This window comes from Canis aureus, chromosome 12 (genome assembly GCF_053574225.1).
Source record: "Canis aureus isolate CA01 chromosome 12, VMU_Caureus_v.1.0, whole genome shotgun sequence".
NCBI classification, from domain to species: Eukaryota; Metazoa; Chordata; class Mammalia; order Carnivora; family Canidae; genus Canis; species Canis aureus.
Window position 1 is genome coordinate 10,331,586 of NC_135622.1, and position 18,599 is coordinate 10,350,184.

The 18,599-nt window shown below is 47.7% G+C and overlaps 1 protein-coding gene across 1 annotated transcript in view; it reads right to left on the reverse strand.

Moving 5' to 3' along the window:
• Positions 1–4,429: 4,429 nt before the first annotated feature.
• Positions 4,430–18,599, reverse strand: part of PTGFRN (prostaglandin F2 receptor inhibitor) — an 82,244-nt gene continuing 68,074 nt past the window's right edge. The window contains exons 6-9 of the mRNA XM_077842707.1: positions 18,019–18,438; positions 11,446–11,550; positions 6,391–6,696; positions 4,430–4,904 (exon numbers count right to left, since the gene is read on the reverse strand). Coding sequence (XP_077698833.1) covers positions 4,738–4,904; positions 6,391–6,696; positions 11,446–11,550; positions 18,019–18,438 — 998 coding nt within the window. The 3' untranslated portion in view covers positions 4,430–4,737. The remainder of the gene's footprint in view (positions 4,905–6,390; positions 6,697–11,445; positions 11,551–18,018; positions 18,439–18,599) is intronic.

Below are 18,599 nucleotides of genomic sequence, written 5' to 3' on the forward strand. Positions count from 1 at the left end.
TTCCGCTGTCCCTGTTATTACCGAATAATGACAAAACCCGTGTTTTAAAAAACAGGGCGCCACACACACTGGTCTGTGGGCCAGAGGAAATGAGTAGCTTCTTTCTGGAAGACCTAGTTACATGGAGAGCAGTTAAGAGAGCTTTTGCTGTAGCCACCTTGGGATGACTTGAGGCACTGAACCTGGGGCATGGCACATTGTAATAATCCCAGTGCTAGCTATTCCCATAATTAGCCCCCTGGGGCAGGGGGTGCAGAGCAGTGAATGGTCCCCGATCTCATGCTTTCAGGCTTCCAGAGCATTTGTCAGGGGACCTTCCCCAGCCTAGAAGGGCAAAACAAAAATGCTTCCTGGGCCCTGAAACAGAGGTACAAGCCAGGCAGGTAGGAGAGGTTTCCAGGCAAGCGAACAGTATGTGCCACAGCCTGCAGAAACAAGGGAGTGGCAAGGTCCCTGCACTAACCAGCACAATGCCTGGGCACCCAGTAGGTGTATAAGCAAATTTCTGACTTGTTTTTCACATAAACTGAGGAGGGACAGTTTCAGTAGTCAGCAGAGGCCTGCTCAAACCCAGCTCTGACTGTCACATTCTGAAGTGAGCAGAATCCTTCCAGTTCACCCAGAAGCTCGCGGCGATGGGTGTGCCCACAGGAGAGCATTCACTGTGCATTTCTAAACTGCATGCACCTTCTCTGTGTCCAGAATCGCCAACCTCCAGGCAAGGTGAATAAACAGGACACAGACCTGGCCCCTGAAGACCTCACAGTGACAGATGCTCCCTGCCCGGGGCACAAGCCGGGGTTCACAGGGGGCAGAGTGGCGGTGCCGGGGGACAGGGTGCTGCTGGTAGGGGGTGGAGAAGGGAGACCAGCAGGGAATTGGGGCTCTCACTGTTCCCTCCTGTCCATCTGGGCTTCTCCGGAAGCCAGCAGCTGGGAGAGGAACACTGCTTTTCTATCACAGGAGTTGGTACTCTCTGGACCTGTTTGGCTTCAGACAGGGTCATGAGTCAGAAGAGCCGCTGTGTTCCAGTCATGAAAGGGTCATAGAACCTCATGTTTGTTTCCTCATCCACAGAGAGGAACAACACCTAGCTTCCCCCTTTCACGACGAGGGACCCATAAGGTCATGAGAATATTCACCAAACAACTAGGAAGCCCTGCTAGGCAACAGGACCCTGGCCTCCGCTTTCCACTCGGCGGGGACCCGGTACTGATCCTGCTAAATCCACTTCTTTTGTCTTTAGTGAAAATATCCAGCACTATCACAGTATTCAGAGAGACCGGAAGGTGCTAGAGATGCACCTGGAATTCAGCTGCAGTCCCTCATGCAGAGGAAATGAAAGGGTACAGAGACCAAGATCAAGTTGCTCACACAACTTCAATTTAAATTAAACTTCCTTTAATGAAATAAAAAACAAATGGTGCATTGCATAATATTTGTGGTCACAGTATAAAACAATACAATTAGTTCATATAACATCAGAGATGGACAAAAATACACAAGACCCTTTCTCTGCCTATGTGAAATCGGCAGATCCTTATGTGCCACGCTAAGAAAGACAAAGTCAAACTTTTTTCTCCTAGTGATCTGCGCACAACTATTTATCACTGAGAATTTGGTCAAACAACAGAGGAGAACTTACCCAAAATCCTAGTCCCCTTCTTCCTCTGTTGTCATCGGTGAAGCTAAAAAAAAAAGTTCTCTGAAAGTAGCAAGTTGTGTAGTATTGCTTAATATTCCTGCCAAAAAAAGGCTCAGTCTTTGGCTCACAGATGTCAGTGACAAAATCATGGCTGCAGGCAGTCTGCAAAGCAAGAAGCAAGAGCCACCGGGGAAAACAGACAAGGGTCTGGGCAGGAGGGGGCATCCTTTGCCAGGATCTTAGGGGAAAACCACATGGGTAGGGAGGGAAACACACAAATAAATACATTTCTAAATTAAGATGTAAATCCAGTTGGTGAGTCAGAGTTCCACCGTCCCATGAAAAATCTGAAAAGTTGTTAAAAAGTCAGAGTTTGCATTTTTTTTCTTTTTTTAAAAAGTGAAAAGTGTATGCATGTAAACATTACAAAGTAAACAATTTAAAGTAATTTCGAGGCTTCTGTCTGAACATTGCTCAGGCTCTTTCTGGGGATATTTTTATAATTAGGAAAAAAAAAAAAAACCCAAACTTTTTATAAAGTTTCTTTTTCACTAAGAAGTGCAATTTCATCTGTGTGAACTGTGGCTAGCTGCTTCTTCCATTCATACCAGTGCTTCTGGCGGGAACCCCTCCCGGAAGAGCACTTTGTGGGGAGCCCTATTTGGTACAGCAAAAGAGTGCATCTCACACTTTTAAAAGGACACACATCCCAGGCCAGTTTTGGTCTCTGGGAGGATTGTGGTCCCTGGTAGAAGACCCTGGGATTTCTTCCTCCTCCATACAAGGCCCAAGGCGACTTGGAATTTGGCCCAATGATCAGAGGCTGGGGTCGGGGTCAGTGCCTGAACCTCCCTAGTCTTGAGCTACAGTGGCAGTTTGCAAGGAGAAGGTACAGCATGTGAGCACACGTTACTCTTCTTACTGCCAAGTGTCTGGTGTGATCCATCCATGGTTCTATGTCATACCCAGGGCCACCTGGTCACACCCACAGCTAAGTACCCTCTCCTCTTACCAAGAAGGGCCTGCACACACTACGACAATCCTGAATTTTCATTAAAAAGCGATTAACTGTGTGGGTTCAAAGGGCACTGGTGTCACTAACATAGCACCTATATATATGTTCTCAGTTTCCTTCCTGTAAATATAATCACCTGTGACCCACCTCCTCTGAAACAGCATGGATAAGAAAGGACTGGTAGGAAAGACCCAAATCTAGTGTCCTCCAGGCCTCCTCGTCTTCCTCTGGTCACCCGCGCTCTGGTGGGGCAGACATGGGGCCTGAAGCGCATCTGTGCTGCTATTGTTAGTGCAGTGTCTACCACAAGTGGTCCCCCTAGGTGGGTGGGACACAAAGGGGAAGCTGGGTGGCAATCTGCCCCTCCCCGGGGCACAGAGATTGAGTGTGTGTGTGGGGGGAGACTCGGTGACAAGCGGGCAGCACAAGCAAGGGAGGTGGAGGGGACGATGGCGAGCCAGGGGTGGGGGAGTGTGGCTCGTCCGGCCCATTATGACAAAGAGCCGCACATGAATGGCCATCATTTTGTATGACTTTATTGCTCAAAACAAATGAATCTTTTTTCCCTTCGGAAGACAGAGCAGTGTTAGATCCGTCAGAGCCGGGATAAAAGCGCAGAGGATTGCAATGCAGGGCATGAGTCACCAGTGAGCCTCAGAAAACCCCACTGGGATGCTTCCGAAAGGCCAGTGCTATGCAGGGGCACATGCCTTGGGGAGCAGAGGATCTCTTTTGGTCCGCGTCCTACTCCGGGTATGAGCAATTGGGCAGAATGGATTGCTCTCAGATCTACTTTGTAGGCTGTTCACACGGCAGGTAAATTGCTGGTTTCCTTCGTGTTCCTAACAGGAAAGCAAACATACCACAAAGCATACCCTTTCTCACTAACCCCCTGCAGGGGATCTTACAAAGACCTGAAGGGCTGAAAAGGTCACGGAAAATGCATGGTCTTCATCCAGGCAATTTCTGATTCTGTGAAGTCAGGCAGTCTCGCAAGCAGCAGCACGCCTTCAGGAGACGGAGCCCGCGCAGCCCGTGAAGGACGTGGGGCGTCTGCAGGTGCCGCCGCCAGTCCCCCGGTGGCCAAAGCCTCTGCCACTCACCGAGGGCAAGGGATGGGGACGAGGTGGCTTTGTCCTCCAGATGCCATCCCCGGGAGCCACAGCCTCTCTGCAGCTCGCGTGAACTACGGACATTTAGCTCCTAGGACCCCCTTGTGTCTGCTTTCCCTGGGGCCCCATGACCTCAGCACCACTGGAGGGAGGGCCCACTCCTTCCCTTGTCCCCAGTCTCCTCCTCCCTGAGGCCCTCTTTACTGCCCTGGACAGAGAAGGCGGTGTATTTTTCTTCATATTCATGTTCATTCTTAAGGCTAAGGTGGCAAGATAAGGTGCTTGGTGGAGAGCCAAATTCTAGATTCCAGGGCCATGTCAGCACACTCACATAAAAGCAAATATAAAAGAAATGGAAAGGGGGCAAAGTAGCAAAAAAAAAAAAAAAAAAAAAAAAAAAGCCTTTGGGCTCAGTAAGAAGTTAGATACTGCAAGTTTAGATTTCAAATGTGGTCTAAACCCCTGAAAATACGGGGATGGGTAGGGTGGTCAAAGCCACCAGTTTAGCCTTCAGCACAGGTCTATGCAGGCCAGGGGGTTGCAGCCGGCGGCACTCCCGACAGGCAGCTCTGCTCTCCCCACCTCCCCAAGACCAAGAACTCTGAGAGCCATCATCCTCCCTCCCCGCAACCCCTCAAAACCAAACATACTAACGCACACAGGTCAGAGATCTATAAACCGGTAGGAGAAAAAAATTAGACAAAGGGTAACCATTAAAAAGCCGCAGCTGGGAAGACACACACGTGATTGTTCTACCAGAAAGTGCCGTGGGAAGAAGAGCCATGTGCTGGTAAACGTGTCCGCGCTCAGGACTGGACATGCAGAGGAGAGAGAGCGCCAGGTCCCACCTGAGATTAGAGAGGACTGGGTTTTAGTGTCACACACTTCGCATGAAAAGCTTGCTGTCCTCTTCCCGCCCATACCGCTCCTGCGCCGCCTCGGTGGCCGCTCCCCCCGCTGTGGTCCTAGTCCATCTCCATGGACATGAGCCGGCGGCGCTCGCGCCTCGTCTCCTGCACCTCCTTCTTGCAGCACCAGTGGGAGCTGCAGTACCCGATGAGGCAGGACAGGAGCCCGATGACAGTGGACAGGCCCACGCCGATCAGCAGCGGGTACTTGAAGGCGTTCAGCACTGGGAGGGAGCGACAGAGGGATGCCAGGTTAGGCCTCGGGAAGCCCACCGCCTAGCCTCACCTCCCCACCCCATCTTGTCTCCCCCAGGGGGCAGCTCGGGCTCAGGCTGTATCTAGCACCTAGTGCGGTGCTAGAGACAGGAGCCCTCTGAGCCGTCCACAAAGTGAGCAGATGACACCGGACCCCGATCCGTGGGGGAGAAAACAAAAAAAAAAAGGAAAAAGGATTTCATTTGATGTCTGCGAGTGTTGGCTTGCTTTTTAGGGTTTTGGCAGGAGATGGATCTTTAAAAGTCAGTATAAGGGCACCGTGCGTTCGACAGCAGATGCATCCTTAAAAAAAAAAAACTGTTCATAAATCAATTCTGTGCATCAAATAACTGAAGTGTGTTGAGGGGAGCTATTTTAAGTAACACTGTAGTAAATTATCTAGCAAAGTGAATAATCGCTCCCTTGTATGGGAAATCTGGGTTTTCATATGGAGCTACTTCAAGCAAGGAATTTCTAAGATGCAAATAGGGTATAAATGACGAAGTGTCAGGAATGCACAAACACTACACAGATCGCACACATTCAAATCCCAAATCCCTTCTCCCAGAAGCACCAGTTCTCCTTGGGCGGTGGCTGGCATGCTGGCTGGTGCCTGACATTTAATGTGGCTCACCTTTCAAAACAGCCCTATGAGAGACTGTTACCCCACTGCATGAGAGAGGAAACAAAGGATCACAAGGCTAAGTCATCTGTGGACAAGCTGGGTTCCCATTCCAGTCTCCTCCAAACTGACATCTCAACAGGGAAACACACTCAAAGGCTCTCCTGATCCTCAGAGGTACTGGGGCTTTTATTCTCTCCATGGAATCTCCCCATTCTCATTTATTCTGAAGCTTTTTGCAGAGAAGACATATTTCTCATTAGTCAAGGAACAACTGCCCCCACTCTGGGATGCTTGGGGAACAGGCGGGTGGGGAGGGGACCCTCTGAGCACCTAGTTAGAATGACTCTGGTGGTCAGCGTGAGCTAACAAAGCAGAGAGCCCCATTCCTATCCCCAGGTTCCTGAAAGATCCCCCTCCATGCTAATGACACCAGGTGTAGCCTCCCTTCTCAAGAAGCAAAACCAAGAGCGGGGCGGGAGTGGCAGGAGCCCACTCACTGCTCTCTGGGGGGACCAGAGCCCATTCTCTTGATGACGTTCTCTGCCTCTGCCTAGCAGTCCACGCTGACCCCATACCAAGGAACATGGGTTTGCACAGGATTTGCAGAAAGCATCAAAAATCTTTCCAGGGAGTCTTGAGAATCATTCCCTGGTGGTGGCTCCAGCACTGGACACCATACCTGGGGAGGCCTGTTTGCGCTCCTTCTGGGTACAGGCCCAGGCCAGGTCTAGAGCGAGCAGGCTGTGCTGTGGCACATTCCTCAAATGGTAGCAACCTGAATCCATCAGTAGCAGCATGGCACAGACACTCAAACAGCATGTCATTCTTACCATCCATCTTCACAGTCACGAAGATGGGCTTGGAGTAGATCTCTGCCTCCTTCTGCCAGGAGCCTGTCGGGGACTTTACCCACGGAGTCACAGAGCAGTAGTAGTTGCCAAAGTCCTGGTCCTCAGAGCCATGCACCTGCAGCAAGAATTCTAACACGCTCACACGCTCCAGGCTGAGCTCACTCTTCCAGTCTCTCTCGGCTGTGGTCACGATGCCCTTTCGATCCAGGGATGATAGGAGGACAGGAGCCTTGTCCAGACCGAAGGAGTGCACGGCAAACCAGGACACGTCAAAGGCCATGTCATCTGTGGATTGATTGCAGACCAGGCCGAAAGCCTGGGTCAGTGCAACGGGCAGAAATCCCACCTATGGCTAACACGCATGCACCTCTCCAGGGGCCAGCGCTGCCCCCCATGCCTTAATCTCTCGGATTCCTCCCAACCCCACAATGAAGGTACTACCACGTGCCCTGCCCTACCCTGTTCGAGGTCACAGGGCCAGGAGCAGCGTACACAGCTTCACCCAGGGAGTGCAGCTCCACAGTCCACCCTCTCAACTGTGCCGCCGCCACCACCCAGCCCATGGAATGCCCAAAACCATCCCCCGCAGGGGACACGGGACACAGAGCTGGCAGGCGGCAACACTGCAGGCTCTGCCTCCCAAAGCAGGGCCCTCTGATGTTTCAAGCAGAAGAGCCCAAGACCAGGAGGACGCTAACATAGTCTAGGACAAAGGGTACCTCAAGGGGAACCATACAAAATCGAGTTATAAGGAGGTTAGGTTTCAATGTTCGCTGTGGTTTTTCCCCTACAGATGTGCTGAAGTCCAAAACAACAGGAAAGACATGTCCAGCTGAGAAAGTGGAAAACAGGTGAACAGTCCCAGAGAGGACGCTGCTGAATCTCAAGGCACTCTGCAAAATTAAGGTTCTCAGGGCCTTGAATAAATTAATGTGGGCACAGGAAAAAAAGATGACTCTGGCACAAGTGGTAACTCTCACAGAACGTAAAGATAAGAGTATAGGTCATAAGCCCCTGGCTTCTTCTGGCAAGTCCCTAGTGACACCAGCTGTGGCAGGCCTGGGGCACACCCAGCAGGCCAGGAAGGACTATATGGCCACAAATACTTTTTATTTTCCATGCACTTGACAAGGCTTTCTTTATAAACATTAAATAGCACCATTTTCATTAAATAAAAAGTAACATCTACTCATTTAATGAAAATATACTAATAACCTTTGTCTGAAGGCAAATCATACCTGCTTATGTACTAAAAAGGAACATGAACAAAATGAAAAGCAAGACTTTCTATAAAATTATACAATGATGTTTCCTTCCCAACTCACTTGGAAATGTCAAGGGCCCATGCAAACCTCGATCCCACCTACAGGATGACAGCTCGCCACTCTAAGGCTCAAAGTACCTTCTTTCCCTGCCTCTGGGCCCACTGTGACCCTTGAGCAGAAAATCTGATGGTTGCCAGTGTTACGGGTCACCTCTGACCAAGAAGCGTGGCTTCCCGGGGGCAGAGGGAGTGCTGTCAACGCCCTCCCACCCTCAGGGTGCGGGAGCAGAGTGGGTCCCTAGACCCCGATTGTTTGCTCATCGAAAACTCCGGCTCAGTGCTGTTGTGACCTGCAGGTGCTGGGTTGTTACTGGAGGCAAAAAGTTACTTGGGAGTAGAATCTAGCCCCAGTCTGGCCGTGCCTCATGGAGCTGTGGACAGCCTGTAGGGCCAGGCTACAGCACTAGACTCCCAGCACCGGTACTTGCTAGCCATGTGGCCTGGAGGAGTGACTTAATGCTCAGTGCCTCAGTTTCCTCAGCTGTAAAACGAATACTGCAATTTCATGCAATGAAATTTAGAATAGCACCTGCCTGGCACATAGTAGGTGCTCATGACCTGCCCACAATGAACGTCCTGACTCCACACTACGACATACACAGTCTAGGAATGGATGCTGCTAACAGGGAGGGCCTCACTGCCTGTAGCGGAGCCTCTTTGGACCCGCCCTGGCCAGCTGCTGATGGTGTGGGCTGCTAACATTCTCACCCCTGTACCCTCTTCCGGAGGATAGGCTTCAGCTGATGGAAGCCGCCTCCTGAAGGTTCAAAAACACCCTTGCTCCCATATCATTCAGCCTATGGGTGGTGACTCACCAATGGCAGGGATCTAGAAGGCCAGTCCCTTTACTCTGTGGTACCACCCACGCCCCAGAGCTTCCCGGCAGTGGTGGCGGATAGTTAGACTTGTTCTGAATTCACATCGTTGCCTGGCTTCTTTCCCTGCTCTGTCTTGACTCCCTTGCTCCCTGGAAGCACACCCTTAATTAGTCACTTGCACGCTGGTCTCAGGCTTTGCATCTCAAGAACCTGACCTAAGACACTGACCTGCCCTGTCCCTCCCGTCCTGGCACAGAAGTGCCTGCCTGGGTGCTTGGCCCACTCAGACGGTATGTCCTTTCCAAAAGAAAATTCCTTCACAGCCCATCAGATGAGTGAGGAAATACTAAATTACAGTGTGTGCTTAATTACTCAGAATCTTCCACCCACACAGTCCAACAGTGCAAAGTTCTGGAAAACTGTGATCTGCATGATAACAGCCACCTATAGCTTCTGTAATTACACTGGAGGAAAAAGACTTTTACATGAAGGGCACACATGCTGACCCATTAATTTGCTGAGAAAGAACATTTCTTTCTTCTTTTTTTTTTTTTTTCCTGAGAAAGAACATTTAAATAAGTTGTGTATACAGCTTACATGAGCTTCAACTGTAAACATGGTAGCGTTCTGGACGGGAATCCCTGCCCGTTTCCTCTCCACTTTCACTTTCGTTTTCCCTTCTGAATCCCTCTCTGTGTCCCTGATCCTCTGCACCTCGGCTTACTCAGAACTGAGGCTCCCCACCCTGTGCCCTTGAGAACACAGCCAACCAACTGGATGGATTCTTTTCCTTTTCTTCCATCTTCTGCCAATACTTCTTTTTCCTACCTCTGCAGCTCAACCAGGTCCAGGTTCCCTGCGAGAGCCAATTTGGTATCCGTGAGCTAGTCCAGGGGTCAGTGGCCTACAGCCCACAGGCCAAATCCAGCCCACCACCTGTTTTTGTAAGCAAAGCTTCCCTGGAACAGGGTGGAGCCCATTTGCTCACATGCTGTGTACGGCTGCTTTTACACTACTGCGACAGAGCTGAGTAGTTGCTGCAGAGACCATCTGGCCCACAAGGCCAAAAATACTTCCTCCCAGGGCCCTTTCCAGAAAACAACTGCTGACCCTGAACTAGTTACCACCTGCACCCTCGACCAGAGGTCCTGGAGGAGCTGGATCTCAGCTGGTAGCCAGCTCAGCCTCCGCTCAACACAAGCTCTGCCCAGGCCCCTGCTCATGCTGTCCACTCCGGTTCCACTGCAGGCCCTCCGCGCTTTGCTTATGACCTGCCCTTACTACAGAAGGCGAACCTGCTTCCAGATTCCACCCCGGAACTGCAGGTCCAGTGGTCTCCACAGAACTCTGAGTCTTGTACAATTTGGCCTTTTCAAGGGGCCAATAACAGAGAGGCCATGGCTCTGCTTGTGATGGGGCGGGTGATACAAAGCTGCCCAAGGACAGAGCGGCCCCCCAGGCAGTGAAGAAGGTTCTCCAGTCTCATTAGAAGAACGTGGTGGTGGGTACAGTCACGCTCGGCAACAGACACCTTACGTGCTTTCAGTTGTTTTAAACCCCGAGGGTCTAAGAGTGAGGCAGGGACACTATCTGGTCACTGAAGCAAAAGCGTAAAACTGATGGCCCACGGCTCTACGGCATCCAGTTGGCAACACATATTTTTTTTGCAAAGAAATTGGTATATAGGGATCCCTGGGTGGCGCAGGGGTTTGGCGCCTGCCTTTGGCCCAGGGCGCGATCCTGGAGACCCGGGATCGAATCCCACATCGGGCTTCCGGTGCATGGAGCCTGCTTCTCCCTCTGCCTGTGTCTCTGCCTCTCTCTCTTTCTCTCTCTGTGACTATCATAAATAAATAAACATTTAAAAAAATTAAAAAAAAAAAAAGAAATTGGCATATAAAGATTTCCCAGGAACTTAAACTATGACAGCACCGCCTGGTCACTTGCTACCTGTTTACTCCACTCTGTGCCTAATCACAGAGGTAACACTACCTGATACTGTATATAAGAGGACTGCTTTCTTGTCTGTCTCCTTAACCCGGCCACAAGCTCCATGACGACAGACGTGGACTGTTTTCATCCTTTCCCTATTCCCAGTACCTGCTAACAGAAGCAGCTCAATAAATCATCTGCGTGAATAAATGCATCAAAGACAAAGTAAAGGAGTGGGACTCTGCCAGCAGGTTTTAAACCAGCTTGAGCTTGAATCGGCCCTGGAAGTGGCCCACCGACCACCTTGGCAATTCCGAGCCCAAGGTCTGGATGTGTTTCCAAATCATCCAACAGACAGATGCATCCATTAACAGTATTTCTTAAGCTCCCCCTGAGTACCCAGTACAGAGTGAGGCAGTTTGGGGATTCACGCAGCCCAAGCCCTGACCTCCACGTCTGTGTCATGGTGACATGAGATGCATTTATAGAAAGCAACAAGGGGGGGATCCCTGGGTGGCTCAGTGGTTTAATGCCTGCCTTCAGCTCAGGGCATGATCCTGGAGTCCTGGGATCAAGTCCTGCATCGGGCTCCCTGCATGGAGCCTGCTTCTCCCTCTGCCTGTGTCTCTGCCTCTCTCTCTCTGTGTGTCTCGAATGAATGAATGAATGAATGAATCAATCAATCAATCAATCAATCTTAAAAAAAAAATAGGGCAGCCCGGGTGGCTCAGTGGTTTAGCACTGCCTTCAGCTCAGAGCATGATCCTAGAGACCCAGGATCGAGTCCCGCATCAGGCTCCCTGCATGGAGACTGCTTCTCCCTTTGCCCCTCTTTCTCTCTCTCTCTCTCTCTCTGTGTCTCTCTCAGAAATAAATAAAATATTTAAAAAACAATAAAATCAAATTAAAAAAGAAAAAAGAAAGCAGCACGGGGTAGGGGAAGGAGAGAAGATGAAATACCTGGATCCAGTGCTCCTTCAACAGTGATGATACAAAACAATCTGATCAGATCTCCCCGGATGACTGACGGTGTGTCCGAATGCACGGAGGCGTTAAATATAGGCCCTGGAAGAGAGTGAGAGCACCGCATTATTCCCACTCAGGCTGTTGTTTATATTCCATTCCTGGCACTCAAATGGGCATCCGCGTGTGGCCCATCTTCCCTGGAACTGGGCTGGGTGGTGCTCTCAGGTTGCTATTCTCCTCCTCAGACACGTGCATCAGGCCATCCAAATAAGCATCCTCTTTAATTACAACCACAACAGAACTCTTGCTACAGGACTACTTTTGCAGGACACCGGTGGCTCGGTGGTTGAGCATCTGCCTGTGGCTCAGGTCATGATCATGGGGTCCTGGGATCGAGTCCCACGTTGGGCTCCCTGCATGGAGCCTGCTTCTCCCTCTGCCTGTGTCTCTGCTTTTCTCTCTGGGTCTCTCATGAATAAATAAATAAAATCTTAAAAAAAAATTACTTTTGCTTCTGGCTTTTCCTTTCCCTCTTCTCTGATGTCCCCTTTGAAGGCCACCCCCACCTACTATCCTGATGCAGCCCAGGTGGCTTCTGGTTCTACGTGGTTCACTTTCTGACAGAGGTGGTGGGAGATCAGAGGGAACAGGACTGAAATAGTCCCACTCTGGGCCCGATGGAGTGAGTGGCCTCGCTGTGCTGGGGACAGGGGCTCTGCCATTAGGAGGCTGCAACGCTGTCAGCTGACAGACATGCCTACAATGACGACACTCCATAGGGGACAATGGGAGCACCAGAGGCATGGCTCCAGTCTGTCAGGGGAAACCGAGGCAGCACACGGGTATTGCTTCAAAACACTACCCAGACAGGATTGGTTTCACACACCTTCCTGAGAACACCCCCTTAATATTCAGTTTGCTTTGAAAGATTCTTTCCTTCTTCCAGAGGCCAAAAGATGTGTCTACCCAAACTGTGCAAGGCAAAGATGTGCCAAGGTTCTGAGTTGTAAGCATAAAAATGGCTACAAAATATGAAGTATAAAGACTAAACACATGGAGATAATTTAGTGCTAGCATTTAATAATATTTACCACAGAGTCAGTTGGATGCATTTGACTGTAGGTACAATTATTATGCTATTTGATTACGAGGCATAAATAAGTGAGTTTTGAATAAAAAAAAAAAGTATGCTTTACATGGAAGGAATCTGGCTCCTATCCCCTTCTTAGAAAGAGGGGCAATGTACTGCATTTTTTTTTTTTAAAACCCTTTACTCTTCAGTTTTAGGTGACAGTGTTACACAGCTTTAAGCCCATCTGATCCTAAGAGCCTGATATTTACCTTATTCTAATAAGAACAGGCAAACCTAAAGAAGGTTCCAGAACACCAGTGCCGTGGGATTTCCCTTGGCTTTCCTGGGAAGCAAAAAGAGACAGCCCTGGACACTGATTCTGAAACTCATCAGAAGCTAAGAACACAAGTGTTACTACTTTTAAATCAGATCACCAAAAAGGAAAAAGTGCTTTAACATCCAAAAGAAATGACTGAGAAGTGTGTAAAGGTCACACAAACCAATGAGGCAAAGAGCTAAAAAAAGCTGTATTTTCACTTCACCATGAGTGGAAGACAAACTCCTCGGACTGCTTTCCTCATGCCAAGTCCTGGAATAGTTGGTGTTCTGCTGGGAAAAAGGTAACAGGCAGGTGCAGGACCCAGCAACCCAGGGAGGCGGGGCAGCCCTGAGCAGGTGGCGGTGAGAGTTCAGATTAACCAGAGAGCAGCAGAAGGGCATCGACTCCGGGAGTAGGGGAGAATGTAACAGAATGGTGGTCACAGGGCATAGGGAAAGGGATGAGAGCAGAGAGGACGAGGAAACCTGACCTACTTGTGAGCAGCCTGCCCTTTGATCAACTCCTCTCCCAGCCATGGTTCCCACAGGTCCTGACCACCTTGGATTTGCTCTGTTTATTGCAGCGAGGTGGGACAGGATCAAGCCAGTGGCTCCGCCTTGGCTCGGTGTTCATGCCTGGGGGGCACTTCCATACCTGGCCACTTGGGAGTACAGGTTAGTAGCAACCAAGGTGAGCAATGAGGACGTTTTTTTCTCTGACTAGAAATTTCATGGTAAGAAACCACAAAATGATAAAACGTAAAGACCCTCAAAATGGATTTAGGTTTCTAAATTGGAAACAGCGGGATCCCTGGGTGGCGCAGCGGTTTGGCGCCTGCCTTTGGCCCAGGGCGCGATCCTGGAGACCCGGGATCGAATCCCACATCGGGCTCCTGGTGCGTGGAGCCTGCTTCTCCCTCTGCCTGTGTCTCTGCCTCTCTCTCTCTCTGTGTGACTATCATAAATAAATAAAAATTTAAAAAAAAAAATTTTTAATTGGAAACAGCAAAGACAGACTTACCAATTTGGACAAATCTCACTTTCTTTTCTTTACATTTCCAAAGAAAACCCAAAATGCCTTCTAGGTCACAAGTTACGGTTCTCATTTCCCCTATTGGCTGTGGATGTGGGAACAACAGAATATTTGTGCTAAGGCTCACCATGCAGACATGGATCGGGGAAAAGGCCTTCATTGTAAAATATTCACAGCAGTGGATTTCCTTCTAATGAAATCAACAACTCACTGTTAATGTGGGTCATTATCCCAGGCTGGGAAATATTTTTATTATGGTCAATTTCTGTGGTAATGCTGTTTTTGTGAGGGATTTTGTCTGGTTAACTTCACAGATGACAGACTCCGGCACGGAGAATTTAAGTGAACAACCAGAGTCACTAGATGTCCCCCGACTCCTAGTCTGCAGAGAGTACATGGGTCACACTGAGCTTTTAAATACAAACATTGACAGAATCATGTGCTAACCCCACCCCCTAAAAAGTGCTGTACCCAGTATTTTTGTGAAAGCCAAAATTGCCGACCATCTGCATGTCCATCAATAGGGTAATGGCTAACTAAATTCTAGGAGGTGTCGTTAAAGTTGTTATTTACCTAGAATTTGTTTTAACATGAAAACTGCTTATTTTAGAAGGTTAAGGGGGGAAAGCAGATCACAAAACTGTATACCCAGCCTGATCTCAGAGTCATGAAGAAAACACACATTGGGAAGATTTCCAGGAAGACAAACACCACAAATGAACAGTGTCTGGTTGGTTATGGGTAACTCTTTTCCTTCTACTTTATCGTATTTCCAAGTTTTCTCTATTCAGGAGAAAAACTTTGTTGTTATCCTTTTGTAATGGTAAACGCCTTGAACACGGTAACATTTATTCTGTATTCTCCCTGACACTTTGGGTCAGTGAAATTCACGACTCAGCAGCGTCCCTTGGAAACACAGTCCTCACAACCAAGAAGCAAGCACCCCATAGCCAGCGGATAGAAAGGTGGACACCAGGAAGGACCTCTTTCTTATGTGTATCTTATGGTGTGCTGTTGATTTTTCGGAAGTGAAGACTCTTCAGTATCAAGTCAGTATTTACTGGGAGCCATTTGGGGCAAGGGACCTGTGCTAGGTGGATCTGATGGCAACTTCTCCTAATTAAATTGTCAACTGGCCATGACAACTCCGTGGACTAAATAAAATAAAAATCTTAGCCAGTCTATTCAGCCTGGAAGCTACAGTCATTTTTGTTTTAAAGATTTTATTTATTTATTCATGAGAGAGACAGAGAGAGAGGTAGAGACACAGACAGAGGGAGAAGCAGGCTCCATGCAGGGAGCCTGATGTGGGACTCAATCCCTGGACTAGGATCATACCCTGAGCCGCAGGCAGGAAGCCACAGTCATTTTATCTGTTATGCAGAGATTTAAAGAATTGAAAAATAGATGCAATACCTATTCCTCACTCAGAAATACAAAAGATTTTATGTCTCCCCGGTTTCCCATAACAATTCTAGAGAAACATCAAATAACAAATGTAAAACAAGATGGAATAAACTCCTACAGAGAGTAAAACAGATACACAAATAAAAGACAAAAACCACATAATCATCTTAATCTCACTAGACACAGAAAAAGCATTTGACAACATTCAGCATCTCTTCATGGTAAAAACACTCAACAAACGGTAATAAATGGGAAACTTCCCCAACTTAATAAAGGGCATCTATGAAAAACTCAGTTATGATGACTTTTAATGGTAAAGGACTGAAAACTTTCCCCGTAAGATCAGGAACAAGACAAGGATGTCCACTTGTATGCTACTATTCAACAACATTATTCTAGAGGTGCCAGCCGGGGCCATTAGGCAAGAAAAAGAATTGGAAGGTATTCAGTTTGGAAAGGAAAAAGTAGAATTGTCTTTATTCACAGATGCCGTTTTATTGTATTTAAAACATCCTAAGGAGGGGCACCTGGATGGCTCGGTGGTTGAGTGTGTCTGCCTTTGGCTCAGGTCCTGGGGTCGAGTCCCGAAATGGGCTCTCCACTGGGAGGCTGCTTCTCCCTCTGCCTGTGTCTCTGCCTCTCTCTGTGCATCTCTCATGAATAAATAAATAAAATCTTAAAAAATAAATAAAACATCCTAAGGAATCAACCAAAAAGCAATTAAAACTAATAAGTCTAGCAAGGTTGCAGAATCCAATAACAATACATAAAAAATCAGCTCTGTTTCTCTATACTTGCAAGGAATAAATGGAAAAGGAAATTGAGAGCAATTCTATTTACAATAGCATCAAAAAATAAAATACTTAGGATATATTTAATGAAAGAAGTTCAAGATTTGTACATTGACAACTACAAACACTATGGACAGAAATTAAAGACCCAAATAAAAAGAAAGATGCTCCATGTTGATGGACTGGAAGGCAATAATGTTAAATGGCAATACTCTCCAAACTGATCTACAGATTCAACACAATTCCTACCAAAGTCCCAGATGTCATTTTTGCAGAAATCAATGGGTAATCCTAAAATTCATACAGAAATGCAAGAAACCCAGAATAGCTAAAACAATCTTGAAAAAGAACAAAGGGTCATAGTTCTTGATTTGAAAACTTACTACAAAGCTACAGTGATCAATGTGGTACTGGTATAGGAAAAGACAAATGGGGCAACACCATAGGACTGGGAGTCTAGAAAAATCCTTAAATTCATGTTTGAATGATTCTTGACAAGTGTGCCAAGACAAGTCAAGGGGAAAGGAAGAGGCTCTTCAACAAGTGGTGTAAGAATGGCTGGGTGTTCACATGCAAAAGAATAAAACTGAATCCCACCCTCTGCTACACACAAAAATCAGGGCTTCTGGGTGGCTCAGTCAGTTAAACATCTGCCTTCAGCTCAGATCACGATCTCAGAGCCCTGAGATTGAGCCCTGTGTTGGGCTCCCTGCTCAGTGGGGAGCCTGCTTCTCCCTATTCCCCAGCTGGTGTGTGCATGCACACATGCTCTCTCTCAAACAAATAAAATCTTTTAAAAATTTTTATTTAGAACAGATCATAGTACTAAGTATAAGAGCCGAAATTGAAAAACTCCTTAGAAGGAAACAGAGGCATGTTCTTATAGCATAAAAACATTTTACTTAACCAAAAACAAAGTCAATTCAGGATAGACACAAAAATGCCCTTTCTTTAGTTAACCTTGCTGTACACGACTACCACCAATAACTATTAATGAACTGGTTGACAGATATATTCATCCATACCACCACAGCTCTGGCAACTCAACTAGTTGATGGGAAATCTTTTTCTAGTCCCAAAGCAAGGTGAGGCATAGGCTGGGATACTCATTTCCTGCGTGGAAATACTGGTCTATGAGCCAAGCCAAACACAGTACCCAGCACCGTCAGTCCTAGGGACCCCTAAGAGCGAAAGCCAGGGGCCTGATGCAACTGGGGTCTTGGCTCTGAACCGTACACATTTGGCAAGTCATGTAACCCTTCTGGAGACTCCGTGCCCTCTTTAATTATACTCCACCATGTTCTCTAAGGGAGCTAAAATAGCTGGGTTTTGGTTTATCCATTAAAAATAAGAAATAAGCATTGTAGGTACACCCAAAAATTTGTACACAAAAATTCATAGGATCATTCCTAATAGTCCAAGAACTGGAAACACGCAAATGGCCACTAGGTGATAAATGGATAAAACAAAATGCAGTGAAGTATCATTCAGTCACAGAAAGGTACTGACACATGCTACAACATGGATGATCCTCGAAATAAGACCAAAAAAAGAGAGAAAACAGTATGCTACAGGGAAAGAAAACAGACATGAAGAGCATATGTTATATTCCATTAATGTAACATAGATGTCCAGAACAGACGAGTTTACAGAGATAGGAAAATAGATTCGTGGTTGCTAGAGGGCTGGGAATGGAAGGGTGTCAGCTAAGGGATACAGGATTTCTTTGGGGTACAATGAAAATACCCTACAGTTGACTGTGGTGACGGTTGCACAACTCTGAATATACTGAAAGCCATCGAAGGATACCCTTTAAATGAGTAAGGTATATGGCATGTGAATCACATCTCAAAGAGGAAAAGTGCTTAAGAAAAAACAGCCATTGGATCAAAATCCTAGGGTCGCTTTCTGGTTCAGTCTGTGGTTCAATAGGGTCCCTCGCTCACCTGCAGTTTGGAAGTCAATCTCAATAGGATTGGAGAGGCTGGTGGCTGCTTCTCGCCACAGGCTGCCCCTGACAGGAGACCAGGCTGTCACCATGCAGCGGTATAGCCCTGCATCCGAGACCTGAGTCTGGTACATTCGGTAGCGAAATTCATCTTCCTGCACTTTCTCCAACACGACGCCGTCCACCCGGGATGCGTCTGTCCAATTCTCCAGCTTCACCACAGAATCCTGGTCCAGGGAAATGATGTACTTGGTTTCGTTGGGGCTGGTGAGGTCCCCCACAGGCTTCTCAGCAGTGATGAGAACAGAGTAGCGAGGCGACTTAATATTCTTGGAAGACACTTTGCAAGTCATCTCAAATGTATTCCCTGCAGCAAAGAAAGGCTTTGGCTGCCTTGCCTTCACCACGAGCACAGAATCTAGAATGAAGTACCAGAAAGAGGTGATTGCCAACAGGACAAGTGAAAACAGATATGTGTCTGAAATGACAAGGAAATTGGACTTTATGTGCAAATTGCTGTGCGATAGCACTTGAGGAAATCAGAAGGAAAATCATGAGTGTCTGTAAGCAGGCTGCAAA